At 38.7% G+C, this 16,069-nt stretch overlaps 1 protein-coding gene across 2 annotated transcripts in view; it reads right to left on the bottom strand.

Annotated features, from left to right (window-relative positions):
• The window catches only part of LOC126187544 (mitochondrial DNA helicase), a 53,121-nt gene extending 37,266 nt beyond the window's left edge, over positions 1–15,855 (bottom strand). Inside the window, exon 1 of one of the 2 annotated variants that reach the window (XM_049928692.1) lies at positions 15,788–15,855. Coding sequence is in view for 1 of the 2 variants with exons in the window: in XM_049928691.1 (XP_049784648.1) it covers positions 15,342–15,771 (430 nt within the window). In the remaining variant the exon portion in view is untranslated. The other variant, XM_049928691.1, reaches the window with a different exon arrangement.
• Positions 15,856–16,069: the final 214 nt, after the last annotated feature.

Raw genomic sequence — 16,069 nt, 5'->3', positions numbered from 1 at the left:
TGGCAGAGGGTACGTCCCATTGTACCAGTTATTTGGATTTCTTGATTCTTCCGTTCACATATGAATTGCAGGACGAATGATTGTTTGAATACCTCTGTGTGTGCAGTAATTATTTTAATCTTATCTTCATGATCACTATGTGAGCGATATGTAGCGATATGTTGTATATCCCTAGAGTAATGATCTAAAGCCAGTTCTTGAAATTTTGTCAATAGTCTTTCTCAGGATAGTTCACGTCTGTGCTCAAGAGTTGGCCAGTTCAGTTCTTTCAATACCCCTGTGACACACTCCCACAGATTAAACAAACTGCGACTACTCATGCTGCTCTTCTCTGCATACGGTCAATATCCCCTGTTAGTCATATCTGATACAGGTCCCACACACTTGAGCAATATTCCAGAACTGGTCGCACAAGTGATATGTAACCAATGTCTTCTGTATACTGACTGCACTGCCCCAGTATTCTACCAATAAATAAACCGAAGCGTGTGGGCCCTGTATCAGATACGACTAACAGGGGATACTGACCGTATGCAGAGAAGGGCAGCACGAATGGTCACAGTTTGTTTAATCTGTGGGAGTGTGTCACAGGGGTATTGAGAGAACTGAACTGGCCAACGCTTGAGGAAAGTCTACCCCTAACTGAACCTAAGTGATCATTCCATTTCATATCCCTACAAAGTATTACACACAGGTATTTGTATGAGTATACTTTTTGGTATGAACGAAACTGTTCTTTCGCTGTATTTCATAAACAAATTGGTGTGCCACACAGTTATCCTATTTCTTTTGGGACATTTTTAGTATTCATTACCACCAAAATTAAACTGATATTCATTTCCAATGTCTGCTGCTATATTTTTATAGCTGTGTCATCATTTTATTTTTGAACAAGAGAAGGACAATACAAATAAGAAGTGTTCTTGAAAATCATAGCAGTATTGTCTGAGCATAAAAATTGTGACAAGGCATTTTATGATTGCTGCACACTTCCTCCTATTCATAGACAAATAACTCAAGCATAACCACAGAAGATAATTGATTGTTTATAGCACTTTTGGCCTTTCTTCTTTTAGCACTCTATAGTGAGAACAACATTCAAAATTTGTGAGGTGGACGAACACTGAGTTGAGCAGGCTGATGGTGACTGAAATGAAATGAAATCCCATACGGGTGCAGTGCTTGTTGCTACAATTGAGAGATGGGGATGTACTAAACAAGACCTACACCTGAAAGGGGAAGATAGGCTGGCTGAGCTTCTTGCAGAAAATTATTGGGGGGGGGGGGGGGGGGGGCACTACCTCGCACAAAGCATAATCCTGTGGTTACTGATGTCAGAGAGATACCTTTTTACTAGGTGAGAATCAGGATTCAGGAACACTGTTTTGAACTAAGTCAAAATAACTGAAGAGCCCAAAAATGCCTAGGACACACAAAAAAATAAAAGTTAGATTATTTCATTAAAACATTAGAAGGCTGATTAATAAGGTAGAAGAGCTTATCTGTTTGGAAAAGATTGAATCCTGTGCCTATCTGAGCAACGAGTAATCACACGGTTATATAGTGAGTCGCATATAAAAGATTACACTCTAGCAACTTACTCATGCAGAACTAATATGGAAAAGGAGAAGTTACTGCATAGATTTAGGCAGAACGAAAGTTCAAAAGACTGAGACAAGTAGATTTTGTAGTGATCAGAATGCAGAAGTTTATGCTTGTGAATAAATACTGAAAAACTATTAAGTTTTAGCTGTAACTATGTACAGATCCCCATTAGTGTATTTCGATATGTTTATGAGGAATCTGGAGTCCTTGCTATGCTATCTGTCTGACATCAGCAAGAAGTTAATAATCTGTGGTGACTTCAACATAGATTTTCTAAAGGATTCTGAAAGGAAAAATGATCTGCAAACCTTACCTGGCTCCTAAAATTTGATCTCAGTGATTAACTTTCCTACACAGGTGGTTAGAGGCAATAGGACTCTAATCAATAATGTTTTCCTTGGTGAAGTTCAAAGCAAGAGAACGCCTGTTTACCCAGCAACAAATGCTCTCTATGATCATGATGCACAGTTAGTAAGGTTAAATAACATAGTGGTACGGATAGTCCTCAGTAGAAATCAGTTAGAGTAATTAAGGACTCCAGCACAAAAGTTTTTAAGAATATTTTACAACATACAACCTAGGATGAAACTTATAATAAACCAAATGCTAACATGAAATGTAATCTATTCTATGATAAACTCATATCATTACATGAAAATGGGTCATTCCATGGCAAGTGGTCTAGAGGCTCCCACATGACCCTCATGGATTTTGATGAAATTTTGCATGAACATCCCCACATGTTCTCAATGAACACTGGTAAAGTTTCAGTTTCAGAAATTCAATACTTTCAGAGATACAGTCACTTGTTTAAGACCATAGCACAGCTTTCTATAGTGTGTCCTTAAATTTTCAGCAACTTGGAGATGAGGTATCTCTGTAAGTGTTTGCATGAAAGAAACAAAACTTGGCCATCTTATACAACTTTTAGAGCTCTTTAAAGTAAGATATTAAGAAAAGGATTTCTGAGCAATTTTCATATAGATAATTTGAAGCAAAGTTGGGCAAAAAAATAGCTGTTTAAAAAAATGCGAACTTTAGTTTCTTGTATCTCCAAAAGTAATGGTGGAATGTACATGAAACTTTGCACACCATAGCTCACCAACACAAGGTCTTAGAATATAAAATTTCATTCTCCTATTGCTTTCCACTATTTCACAAATCTGGGGTAAAGTTGACGATTTTTCAAAAAGTGCTAAAAATGGGTATTTTTAGTCAAATTTTTCAAAAAAGTGTTTTCTCAATACTCTTCTAAGCTATGGTCATTAGAAAGAGCATATTCTAAGCTATCTAGAAAAGTGGATTTGGTTTTGCAATGCAAGCATATAAGGCCCCAAAAAGTAGCATCATCAAAGAGGCATGCTGGAAGTTTGAACACATCTTTCTGGCACTCCAATTATACCTGAAATCTTTTATTTTGCCTTATACATGTTTATTAATGTCTGGGATAAGTGAAATAAGAAGTCCTGATGAATAGGACCTAGCTCAAGTCCGAATAGCAAAAGAATAAAAATAGAAACAATGTTATTTCTTAATTGTCACCTCCTCCCCCCCCCCCTCTCTCTCTCTCTCTCTCTCTCTCTCTCTCTCTCTCTCTCTCTCTCTCTCTCTCTCTCTCTCACACACACACACACACACACACAAACACACACACACACACACACAAACACACACACACACACACACACACAAAATTATTATTAAGAATGAATGTAAATCGTAAAATTTATTTGCATAATCATCTAATTATTAGTTGCCTGTTTAATGAACAACACCAGCTTACTGATGGAGAAGAAGTGTATAAATGAGTTGCTATGGTCCATGGTGGCTTAACCACTGCTGGTTTCATTTCACCTGAGAAAAACCAACATTCCCATTGCCTTAGGGACCACACCAGATGGCTTAACAACAACAGCCACAGGTCAGTTTCTTTACCACAGGATCCCAAGCCTGATAAGGGTTTCTTTACACAGGTTCCCAAGCCTGAGAGTAAAATTATTTAAGTGCCCTGTGTAAAAGTAGAAGGCACTCTTGGGTTCCTTAGATTGTTTCCTCTAACCTATTTCAATTTTTGATATGCTGCATTAATTTTCTGATGAATATCAAGAAAAATGGTGTACTGCCGGCCAGACGAATTTAATGATGGAGCGGGAATAACTGCAATAATGTGGTGTTCCGGAACCCAGCACTTGTCACTTCTTGGTGGCCAATAAAATGAATTTGCTGGACCATGTGGGTGCATAAAGTTTATTAATGCATCCCTTTGCTCTGTGGAGGTCTCACAGATATTCCCAATGATAGCACAAATTTAGGAAATTCTTGAAATTTTTATATTGAGCACTGGAGCCATCACTGAAATAATGAATGTGGGATATCTGTGCAAACTGTGCTTTTATATATTTGATGAGCTCCTTGATAAAAACGTGAACTGTAATAGTGTCATGCCGCAAACAATCACTGATAATGCAAAAACTTAAAGATTCTACTTTCTCATTTTGACGAAAGTATATAACAAATGGATGAATTGTTGCTTGACTACTGTCCCAGTGGAAGCCTTGCACAGCATCCTAAATGATAAAAGAATAATTTTCTGCAAAATCCATTAGGACAATAAGCTCTTAGTGTTTCAGATGACATTTAAGGCCTTTAAGATGCAAGCTTTGATGCTTGGCAATGTAATGATGGCATGACAGACTCCATATTTTATTTTTTACATCTTCAATAAATTCATCCACTACCATTTGCTCCGTGTCCAGTGTGGTCTGATCGGTATGTATCCATTGCTTACACACAATAACTTCCTGTGGCTCATGATCTAGGAAATAGCTGGCAATTTCAGATGCTATAGCTTTGGGCCCTTTCACAGCGATGAGAACATGTGTGAATGAATGTTCATACAAAATTTCATCAAAATCCATGATGGTCATGTGGGAACATTTCTCGATATTAGACCACTTGGCACGGAATGGCCCAAATACCTTTCCACATAAGCTACACAGAAATGACATTACACAGCCATGTAAAAAACCATGGATCATTCGATGGATTATAAAGTATCTTGTGAAACAAATGGGGACTGTATCTGTTGGCAATAATAAGTATAGTTCCTGCAGTTACACAATACAAAAACTACTCAAAATTACTCAGAAACATTACTAAAAAATAAAGAAACATGCCCATACTGTCAGGAATCAGTAATCTCAATGACAGATACAGTGCTACATGGAATATAGTGAAACAAGAGATAGGACAACCAGCAACAGACTAGGATAACATCCCTATTGAACTGAATGAAAGGGGTATAAATGATGGGTCACAGGTAGCAAATATATTTAATAATAATTTCATAGTACAGTACAAATATAGCAGAAAGTATGGACAAACAGTGTCGGACAGACAGTCAGTGACAGAGCATCTCGCGTTCCTGTTGCTAAGAAGGCGAGTACACCGTTAGTTTGTTGTATATTTTTATGAGCTTCTAGCAGGAGCGACTTATTTACTTACAGATACCTATGTAGTTACTAGATTATTTTTGTAATTTCTTGCGTGTTCATGTGCTTACTAGGCACAAGCTTTTAACAGTGTAGCGTACCTTACCGCTGTTGCTATCGACCTTCGTATTGTACAGGCTTTTGTTTGTTTTGGTTAGTATAGCTCTGTGTCGGATAGACCATCAGTGACAGAGCACTTCACATTCCTGCTGCTAAGAAGGCAAGTACACCGTTTGTTTGTTGTATATTTTTACGAGCTACAAACGTGAGTGACTGCAGTAATGGATAGGAACTGTGATTGCTGCGTACAGATGTGAGCTGAGTTGGCAACCCTTCGCTCACAGCTCCAGGCTGCATTGGCTTCCGTCACATAGCTTGAGGCTGCTGCCAAGCGGCATCACTGTTGGGGGCCAGATGCGAGGATGCGTGAGACTACGAGCACATCCCACGTGTCCCCCATTCGGTCCACTGCTGTGGCTGTCCTGGGTACTGCCTGCACTGAGGTTACTGAGGTTGACCCCTCACCCGTGGTCAAGTGGGAGATCATTCCAAAGTCTGGCAGGCAGCGAAAAACTTTCCAAGGGGCCGATCATACGGCCTTCCCAGCTCATTTGACGAACAGGTTTCGGGCGTTATCTGTGGCTGATGATGTCTCTGAGCTGGATGCAGTCATCCACCCTGTCCCAGAGGAAGCTTCTCGGCCCACAAAGTCTGGGCATTCACAAAGGGTGGGTTTGCTGGTAATTGGGAGTTCCAACATTAGGCGCATAATGGGGACCCTTAGGAACATGGCAGCCAAGGAGGGGAAGGAAGCCAATGTGCACTCTGTGTGCATACCGGGGAGAGTCACTCCACATGTGGAAAGGCTGCTTCTGGATGCCATGAAAAGTACAGGGTGCAGCCAACTGCAGGTGGTGGCTCATGTGAGAACCAATGACGTTTGTCACTTTGGATCAGAGGAGATTCTCTCTGGTTTTGGGCAGCTAGCGGAAATGGTAAAGACTGCCAGCCTTGCTTGCGAGGTTAAGGTGGAGCTCACCATCTGCAGCATTGTCGATAGAACCAACTGTGGTCCTTTGGTGCAGAGCTGAGTGGAGGGTCTGAATCAGAGGCTCAGGCGGTTTTGTGACATTGTAGGCTGCAGATTCCTTGACTTGCACCATTAGTTGGTGGGTTTCCGGGTACCGCTTAATAGATCAGGAGTCCACTACACACAGGAAGCAGCTACACAGGTAGTGGGGGCTGTATGGAAGGGACTGGGCGGTTTTTTAGGTTAGAAGGCCTAAGGGAACCAAAGAAAGGGCGTCCATCTAAAAGGGGACAGGTAAAACACAGTAAGTTAGTTGTAGAAATGATCGGTATTGTTGTTGTAAATTGTCATAGCTGTGTTGGGAAAGAACCAGAGCTCTGAGCCCCAATAGAAAGCACTGAAGCTCAAATAGTTATAGGTACAGAAAGCTGGCTAAAGCCGGAAATAAGCTCCACAGAAATTTTTTCTAACAATCTAACAGTATTCAGAAAGGCTAGATTAAATACAATTGGTGGTGGAGTATTTATTGCTGTCGGAAGTAGTTTGCCTTGTAGTAAAACTGAAGTAGATAGTTCCTGCGAAATAGTATGGGTAGAGGTTATACCTGACAATCTGACTAAACTATTAATTGGATTGTTTTACCAACCCCCAACTCAGAAGATATAGTTGCTGAACAGTTCAAAGTAAACTTGAGTCTCATTTCAAATAGGTACCCCACTAATACAGTTATAGTCAGTGGTGACTTTAATCTACCGTAGATATGCTGGAAAAATTATACGTTTAAAGCCAGCGGCAGGCATAAAACGTCTTCCGAAACTGTACTAAATGCTTTCTCAGAAAATTATTTTGAACAATTAGTTCATGGGCCCACTCAAAGCATAAATGATTGTGAAAGCATACTTGACCTCTTACAAGGGAACATCCCCATCGCACCCCCCTCAGATTTAGTTATAAGTTGGCACAGTGGATAGGCCTTAAAAAACTGAACACAGATCGATTGAGAAAACAGGAAGAAGTTGTGTGGAACTATGAAAAAATAAGCAAAATATACAAACTGGGTCGTCCATGCATAAGATAGGCAATATTAAGAGCACTGTAAGGCGAGGAGCTCTGTGGTTCCGTGGTTAGCGTGAACAGCTGCGGAACGAGAGGTCCTTGGTTCAAATCTTCCCTCGACCGAAAATTTTAACTTTTTATTTTCAGTTTATGTGAAAAACTCTTATGTTTTCATCACTTTTTTTGGAGTGATTATTACATCCACAAGAAAACCTAAATCGGGCAAGGTAGAAGAAACTTTTCACCCATTCGCCAAGTGTACTAGTTAGGTGGGTCGACAACATATTCCTGTCATGTGACGCACATGCTGTCACCAGTGTCGTATACAAAATATCAGACGTGTTTTCCCGTGGAGGAATCGGTTGACCTATGACCTTGCGATCAAATGTTTTCGGTTCCCATTGGAGGGGCACGTCCTTTCGTCAACTAATCACACGGTTTTGCGGTGCGGTCGCAAAACACAGACACTAAACTTATTACAGTGAACAGAGACGTCAATGAACGAACGGACAGATCATAACTTTGCGAAAATAAAGAAAGCAAAATTTTCAGTGGAGGGCAGATTTGAACCAAGTACCTCTCGTTCCGCAGCTGTTCACGCTAACCACGGGACCACGGAGCTCCTCGCCTCACATTGCCCTTAATATTGCCTATGTTACCCATGGACGACCCGGTTTGTATATTTTGCTTATTTTTTCATAGTTCCACACAACTTCTTCCTGTTTTCTCGGTTGATCTGTGTTCAGTTTTTCAAGGCCTATCCATTGTGCCAACTTATAACTAAATCTGAGGGGGGTGCGATGGGGATGTTCCCTTGTTAGCAACAAATAATCCTGGACAAATAGTGAATATCGAGACGAACACAGGGATTAGCAACCACAAGGCAGCAGCTTCTAGGCCGAATACCACATCTCCTACAACCATCAAAAAGAAACGTAAAGTATATCTATTTTAAAAAGTTGATAAAAATGCTCTTAACACCTTTTTAAGAGACAGTCTGCACTCCTTCCGATTTGATCATGTAAGTGTAGAAAAGTTGTGGAATGATTTCAAAAGGATAGTATTGACAGCAATTGAGTGGTATATACCACATAAATTAATAAGAGATGGTACTGATCCCCCATGGTACACGTAACGGGTCAGATCGCTGTTGCAGAAGCAGCAAAAAAAGCATGCCAAATTTAAAAGAATGCAAAATCCCCAAGATTGGCAAAGTTTTGCAGAAGTTCGAAATATAGTGTGTACTTCAATGTGAGATCAATAATTTCCACAACAAAACATAGTCTCAAAATCTGGCAGAAAAACAAAAGAGATTTTGGTCATTTCCAAAAGCACACAGTGGCAAGACGCAAATAATACCTTCACTGTGCGACAACGATTTTCCGAAACTCCTTCACCAAAGAAGACGAAGTAAATATTCCTGAATTCCAATAAGGAACAACTGCCAAGATGAGAAACATAGAAACAGATATCCTCAGTGTCACAAAGCAGCTTATTACTTAATAAAAGCAAGGCTTCAGTCCAGATTGTATACCAGTTAGGTTTCTCTTCGAGTATGCTGACACAATAGTTCCCCATATTTAGCATTTATATACAGAAAGATACGTATGTAAAGACTGGAAAAATGCTCAAGTCACACCAATACCCAAAAAGGGAAGTATGAGTAATCCATTGAATTACAGGCCCATATGACAATGTCGATTTGCATTAGGGTTTTGGAACATATACTGTATTCGAATATTATGAAGTACCTTGAAGAAAATGATTTATTGATACGTAGTCAGCAGAGATTCAGAAAGTATCATTCTTGCGAACAACTAGCTCTTTATACTCATGAGGTGGTGAGTGCTGTCAACAGGGGATATCAAATTGATTCCATATTTTTAGATTTCCACAAGGATTTCGCACCGTTCCTCACAAGCGTCTTCTAACCAAACTGCGTGCCTATGGAATATTGCCTCAGTTGTGTGACTCTATTCGTGATTTCCTGTCAGAAATATCACAGTTCGTAGTAACTGATGGAAATTCATCGAGTAAAACAGAAATAATATCTGGTGTTCCCCAAGGAAGTGTTATAGGCCTTCTATTGTTCCTGATCTATATTAATGACACAGGAGACAATCTCAGTAGCCGTCTTAGATTGGTTGCAGATGATGCTGTCATTTAGTGTCTTGTAAAGTCATCAGATGACCAAAACAAGTTGCAAAATGATTTAGATAAGATATCTGTATGGTGCGAAAAGTGGCAATTAAACCTGAATAAAGAAAAGTATGAAGTTATTCACATGAGTACTAAATGAAATCTACTAAATTTTGATTATGCATAAAGTCACACAAATCTGAAGGCTTTAAATTCAAGTAAATACTTAGGGATTACAATTACAAATACCCTAAATTGGAATGATCACAGGGATAATGTTATGGGTAGAGCCAACCGAAGACTGCAATTCATTGGCAGAACACTGAGAAAGTGCAGCTGGTCTACTAAAGAGACTGCTTACACCACACTTGTCCACCCTATTCTGGAGTATTGCTGTGCAGTGTGGGATCCGCACGAGATGGGACTAATGGATGACATTGAAAAAGTACAAAGAAGGGCAGCAGCTGGTTTTGTATTATCACAAAGTAGGGGAGACAGTGCCACAGACATGATAAGTGAATTGGAGTGGCAATCATTAAAACAAAGGCATTTTTCCTTGTGACAGGATCTTCTCATAAAATTTCAATCACCAGCTTTCTCCTCTAATTGCGAAAACATTCTGTTGGCACCCACCTACATAGGGAGAAATGATCATCATGATAAAATACGAGAATTCAGGGGTCGCACATAAAAATTTAAGTGCCTGTTTTTCCCGTGCACCATTCGAGAACTAAAGAATAAAAAGTTATCTGGTTTTGATGGTGTTTCAAACAGAGTAGTAAAGATTTGTTCCCATACAATAAGCCCAGTCTTATCTGAAATATGTAATGCACCATTAACTGAATGCATTTTTTCAGAGAGGCTGAAATAGGCCTATGCCATAGTCATACCCCTATTTTAGAAAGACGATAGGAGAGATGTCAGTAACTACCAACCAGTTACACTGCTGAAATTTTCCCAAATTTTTGAGATGGTGATGCACTGTAGAATAACGTCTCACCTGAGCTACACCAATATCCTCAGCAAATCACAGTTTGAGTTTCAGAAGAGATGCTCTACTGAGAATGCCATTCATATGTTCCATCACCAAATTTTACAAGCATTAAGTAACAAAAAATGCCAGCTGGTATTTTCTGTGGACTATCTAAGGCATTTTGCCATGTGAATCATAGTATCTCGTATAAATCATTTTACCAAAAGAATGCACAAAGATGTACATAGTGATCCGACCAATACAGTCAAGGGACATTATTCTGACTGAAAAGAAATCATGTATGTGTTTCCCAACACTCAATTTTAGGTCCACTATTGTTCCTCATGTATGTAAACAATCTTATGTCTAGTATACAACAATCACAATTAGTTCTTTTTGCAGATGACAATGGTATCATTATCAGTCTAAGCATATGTACAGAAACAGAAGAAATGGTACACAAAGTTATTAAAAGTATCATTGACGGGTTTTCTGTGAGTTGTCTAATCCTCAATTTTAAAAAAACACAACATATTCAGTTCTGCACATCTAGAGGTACTACACCAATGATATGCTTAACACATGTGAGGAAATAATAAATAGGACAGAAACTTCAAAATCCTTAGGGATCCATATTGATGAGAATTGAAACTGGGAAAAAACCACATTTTAGAACTTCTAAAACAACTTAGTTCAGCACTTAGAATCATCGTAAATCTTGGGGGGAGAGAGATCAGTAAGCTGTCATTTTTGCATATTTTCATTCAATAATGCCATAAGGAATAATTTTCTGGGGTAACTAACCTTTAAGAAAGAAAGTCTTCAGTGCACAAAAATATACTGTAAAAATAATACATGGTGCTCACCCATGATCACTTGTAAACATCTGTTTAAAGAGTTGGGAATTCTGGCTAGTAAATAATCCACTATAGTAAAAATGAACAATGATGCACATAATTACAATATCAGAGGGAAAAATGACGTTCATTACTTAACACCGAGGTTGTCTTAAGCACAAAAAGCGGTGCACAATGCTGCAACTAAAATTTTTGATCACTTACCCAAGGATATTAAATATCCAACAGACAGCAAAGTAAAATTTGAAACTAAACTGAAAAAGTTTCTCCTTGACAACTCATGTTCTTAGAAGAATTTTTGTTATTGTAACGTGTAGAATGAGATGGGTAAGAATTACTAACTCACATCTGCATGCTTTTTTAATTTACACAAAAACTTATAACTGTTCAGCATGTAGCCTTATCTGCAATATGAACGTAAAATGATTTGTTCCATATCATTAAGATTTATCATGCAAAATGATCCATGGAACATGAAACTAACATGATGTTATTGGCACAATGCAGAATACTCTGTGTCATTCACTTCACAGCAAACTACACTGTGTCTACATACACCGAGAACAATTTTGTACAAAGGACTCTGGAGCTGATCTTATTTTATCCCACAAGGTTACACAACTTAAGAATATTGTAGCAGGTGCAGATCCATTCTCTGTTCAACTTGCTAGCATACAGCGAGTGGGGTTGTACTTTGTATAAAATGTTGTACTTGTCAGAAATTCATAGTTTCTTTATAAATTAGGTTCCGAATGTCTCCTTGTATGGTATCTGAACAGATAATTTTTCATAAATTTCAACATCTCTACAAATATATTCAGTTTCACTCGCTTTCACAAACAGTTTAAAAACATTTAAAAATTACAGTAACCTGCATTACATGACAGATTAATAATAGAAAACAACAAAGTTATAAGCAAAAAAGAACTGTAACTGCAAAGAAGTAGTCCACTCCTTATAAGTGTCAAACATCCATCTTTATTTCTGCTTGATATCCAAAGCCAGGAGCTGCTCAACTCACTTCACACGCATCACTTCAGCCCTGCTCTAGAAGTATCAAGAAGCCAAACAGATTGCCAACCCTGGCACTTAACAATTTTACTCTCAGTGTCAAAGGGGGAGACGCCTGTTAAATGTGAGAGAATTTTATTTGAGCTGATGCAGCATGAAGATTTTATTTGTATAAAAAACTTGGCAGTGTTTACAGAGGGAGCATTATGATGATAATTGGTTTGTGGGGTGCTCAACTGTGTCGTTATCAGCACCAATACAAATTCTCAACCTTTGATCAGTCCAATTTTGCCACTTCCATGAATGATGATGAAATGATGAGGGCAACACAAATACCCAGTCATCTCGAGGGAGGTCAAAATCCCTGACCGTACCGGAAATCGAACACAGGACCCCGTGCTCGGGAAGCAAGACCACGAGCTGGAGACACAGAGGGAGCAAGTGACCCGATAACGATGAGAAGAGTATACTTTGCTTCTACAAGAGCAATTACTTTGTATAATATTACATACTGTTGGTCAACATGTAAGCAAATAATATCTTATGCAAAGACAAGTTGTGGAGAACATGATAAAATTGTCACTAAACACATGTATGATAACAGTTTCAGAACTGGAAATATTTCATTTTCCATGCACATACAATCAAGAGAGTGCGTTTCAACTGAAATTTAGAGTTCTTAAAATGTTATTTTAACACTTTTCTGAGCAATTTTGAAGTGTGAATACAACATCTGTACTGTTAAAAATTAAAGCTCTTCCGCAATACATCTCAAAATCTGCAGACCTGATCTTATATTAAAAATAAGACAGTTCAATCATTTGGTGATGTGACTCCTTTGAGTCAGCAGAGCCCTACAGATTCTTCCATTTCTGCCGATCTTGAGCTTCCCATTGCCAGTTCAATCCAGCTGTCTTTCTCAAGTCTCTGCCCCATCTGTCCAATCGTCTTTCCCCTCGTCTTTTTGGGCTAGTTGGTCTCCAATCTAGTACCTGTTTTGACCACCTGCCATATTTTCTTCGAGTGATATAACCAGCCTACTGCCATTTCAAGGTATTCACTCTTTCTATTATGTCACTGACCTGATACTGACTGCTTTCTTTTTACCTATCTTTGTGTAGCTCAACACTTATCTTTCAATTACCCTTTTGGCTACTATTAGTTTTCTAACAATGAACTCACACACTGTCCACAAATAAAAACAGTTGTTTTCACAATACCAAATTCCTCATTTAGTTGTACAATACATAATGCTTTCACACATCATACATAGCTCTGTTTTCATTGTGAGATGAATCGTCTATGTAAATGAAGTAAAATGCTTTGGCACCAACATAGTGGAAGCTCTCCTTGCCGGACTCCCTAAAGTCCGTTTCACATATACATACATCAGTTTTCATTTTTTTCCCTCCTCAGTAAATGTGTGGGATGGTCCTGTTGATATTGTGGTCCATAAGTAACTAACATATTTTAACCTGTTTACAGTGCAACGTATTGAGGAACTTTCTTCCACCTTTAAGCAGAAATTTGTAGCCTAATCTGGCACATTTTACACAGTAAAGGCTTTAACAGAATTCGGCATTTCCAAGGGTCCAATCAGCTGAACCGCCATCTGTATTCTGCTTACCACTTGACACACAGATGTACACTTTCCCAAGAAAAAGCATATGCCTAGAAGATTAATAAGAACTGACAATGATGTGTGTCACAACAAGGTGTCAGTTTATTTGTAATCATCCCTTGTCTGGTAAAAATTCACATTAGACCCCCCAACCCCAATGCATGTTTCAATATGGTGAGGATGTAAACATTAACCAGTAAATTCGCTCCCACAATGTTTATTTGGCTTTCACATTTGTTTGCTTTGCCAACTAACAAACACATTACCACCTTTCAACCAAACCTAGACCTCAAGCTGGGCTACAAGTTAGTGTCATCACATCTGCGATTTCAGGGGTCCTCATGACAGGTCTATCCCTCTCATCAAAGGCGCTGCCCTTCTTTTTGAAGCTTGTCCAACCTATCCATCATTCCTCTCAAAGTTAGGACCTAATAGTTCTGAAAGCTTGGATAATGGTGTGTACTTTTGTGGTTATTGACAGTACTGGTGATGCTTAAAAAATCATCTTCTGAAGAGAAGTACTGACCAGAAATTCTCTCTCACAAGAGATATTTTTCCTATAGTAAAGCAGATAAAACTGTCCTGGGGCATTTCACAAAGAACACTTTTTCTGTAAACAGTCTTCATTTAGTTTTGATACACTTTGGTGCAATTTTAAACACTACTATTCTTTACCAAACAAATGAGTAGAGAAAAATATAGCTACAAATTCATTAAATTTTAAGACCGGCATACGAAAAATTTTGTGTGCTAATCCCCCCCCCCCCCCCCCCCACACACACACACACAAACACACACTGCAAGTTGGGTCTTGTTCTGGCTATTGTTATGATACATATATAACTTTTTTGAACTCATAGTTGTCAGCTACCAGTTATAGGCTACATGAGGCCTCTTGTAATCGTTTAAGACTCACTTCATGACTAATTCCACTGTCGCTTTACAAATAACAAACCTTTATTTTTTCAATCTTGGACAACTGTTTTATGTATGTTAGTAAATACTGTCAATGTAATTTCACGTTTATCTCTCAAAGAAAACTGAAAATTATGCAAGTCACGCATTTGTTTCTCCACTTGCCTGACAATTACAGGGCTTTATTTGTACTAGTGGCAGAGCCGCTGCTGCTACAACTGGTTCCAGCGTTCGTAATTTTTGACTCCATTGTTATACACGAATCAGGCTATATTGACTATAATACATTCCATTTAATTAGTACAGAAGAGATATAGGGGCATTGAAGGAATGACTATAGCACACTATGCATCTGCAGTGAATTCAAAGTACATGGAACTAACATGTAAATACATCATGACCGGTCATTGATTAATTTAAAGTTTTTCCACCACATGTAACTGATTGCCTTCAATCTTTCACTGTAATGCAATCTGTGACAGAACAGCGTTACTACACGTTTCAAAATATGGAAAAAAATCAATGGGTAAAAACTGACTGAATCCTTTGGTACGGAAAAGTTAATCAAACATATCCACATTGGGATTACGAAAAACACCACGAAAAGCACAATTTTCTTAAAAGCCTGTACCAACATAATTACCTGTAGTTTTATTTATGTAAGCTCTGCCAGCATTGTTGTCTGGCTCTTGTAAGTACATACACACCGGACATTTCACGGAAATACAAGCATGCCCATCCTCAAAAGTAAGATTATGATTCCTGAGGGTCTTCTTAATATCTGTAACCGTAACGGCGCGCGTTTCTTCGACGTTGACAGCATTATAATGACGTGCGTTGCCACAGTTCTCAACTCTTTGACTCGTTATAGGCCTTATTTTTGGGGAATAGAAGTGAAGATTCATACAACAACAAATGGGACGTCCACTTCCAGTAATTCTTACAGACCTCCCCTTTCTTATGAACATTTCCCGACATTCTGGAACAATTTTCTTTAATAACAGCCTATACTTCGTACTGCGAAACATTACCCAGCTAATGTTTACATTAACTACACCACTATCGCGCCACATGGGAATATAAACAAACCATCGATTTTATTGCATCATATCACAGATACTTGAGTCTTCAGAGAGACAAGCAACTACGGCACTGGCACTGGAGCCGAGCGACCTTTCACGGAAAGAACGGAAGATGTACGAGGTAGCAGATGACACGCAACTGCGGCTGACAAGCGAGCCACTTTGCGAAAAGGAGACACTTCACTTACTGTATTATAAATTTTTACTGTTTTAATCACGAATGTGGCAGAAAATAAAACTTTTAAATAAGAAAGCCAAACATAAAGCACTGGTTTCAAATAATTTCTTC

The sequence above is a fragment of the Schistocerca cancellata genome, chromosome 5 (genome assembly GCF_023864275.1).
Source record: "Schistocerca cancellata isolate TAMUIC-IGC-003103 chromosome 5, iqSchCanc2.1, whole genome shotgun sequence".
In the NCBI taxonomy this organism is placed as follows: Eukaryota; Metazoa; Arthropoda; class Insecta; order Orthoptera; family Acrididae; genus Schistocerca; species Schistocerca cancellata.
Note: the sequence above shows the minus strand (reverse complement) of the source record. Positions and strands in the feature narration are given on the sequence as shown.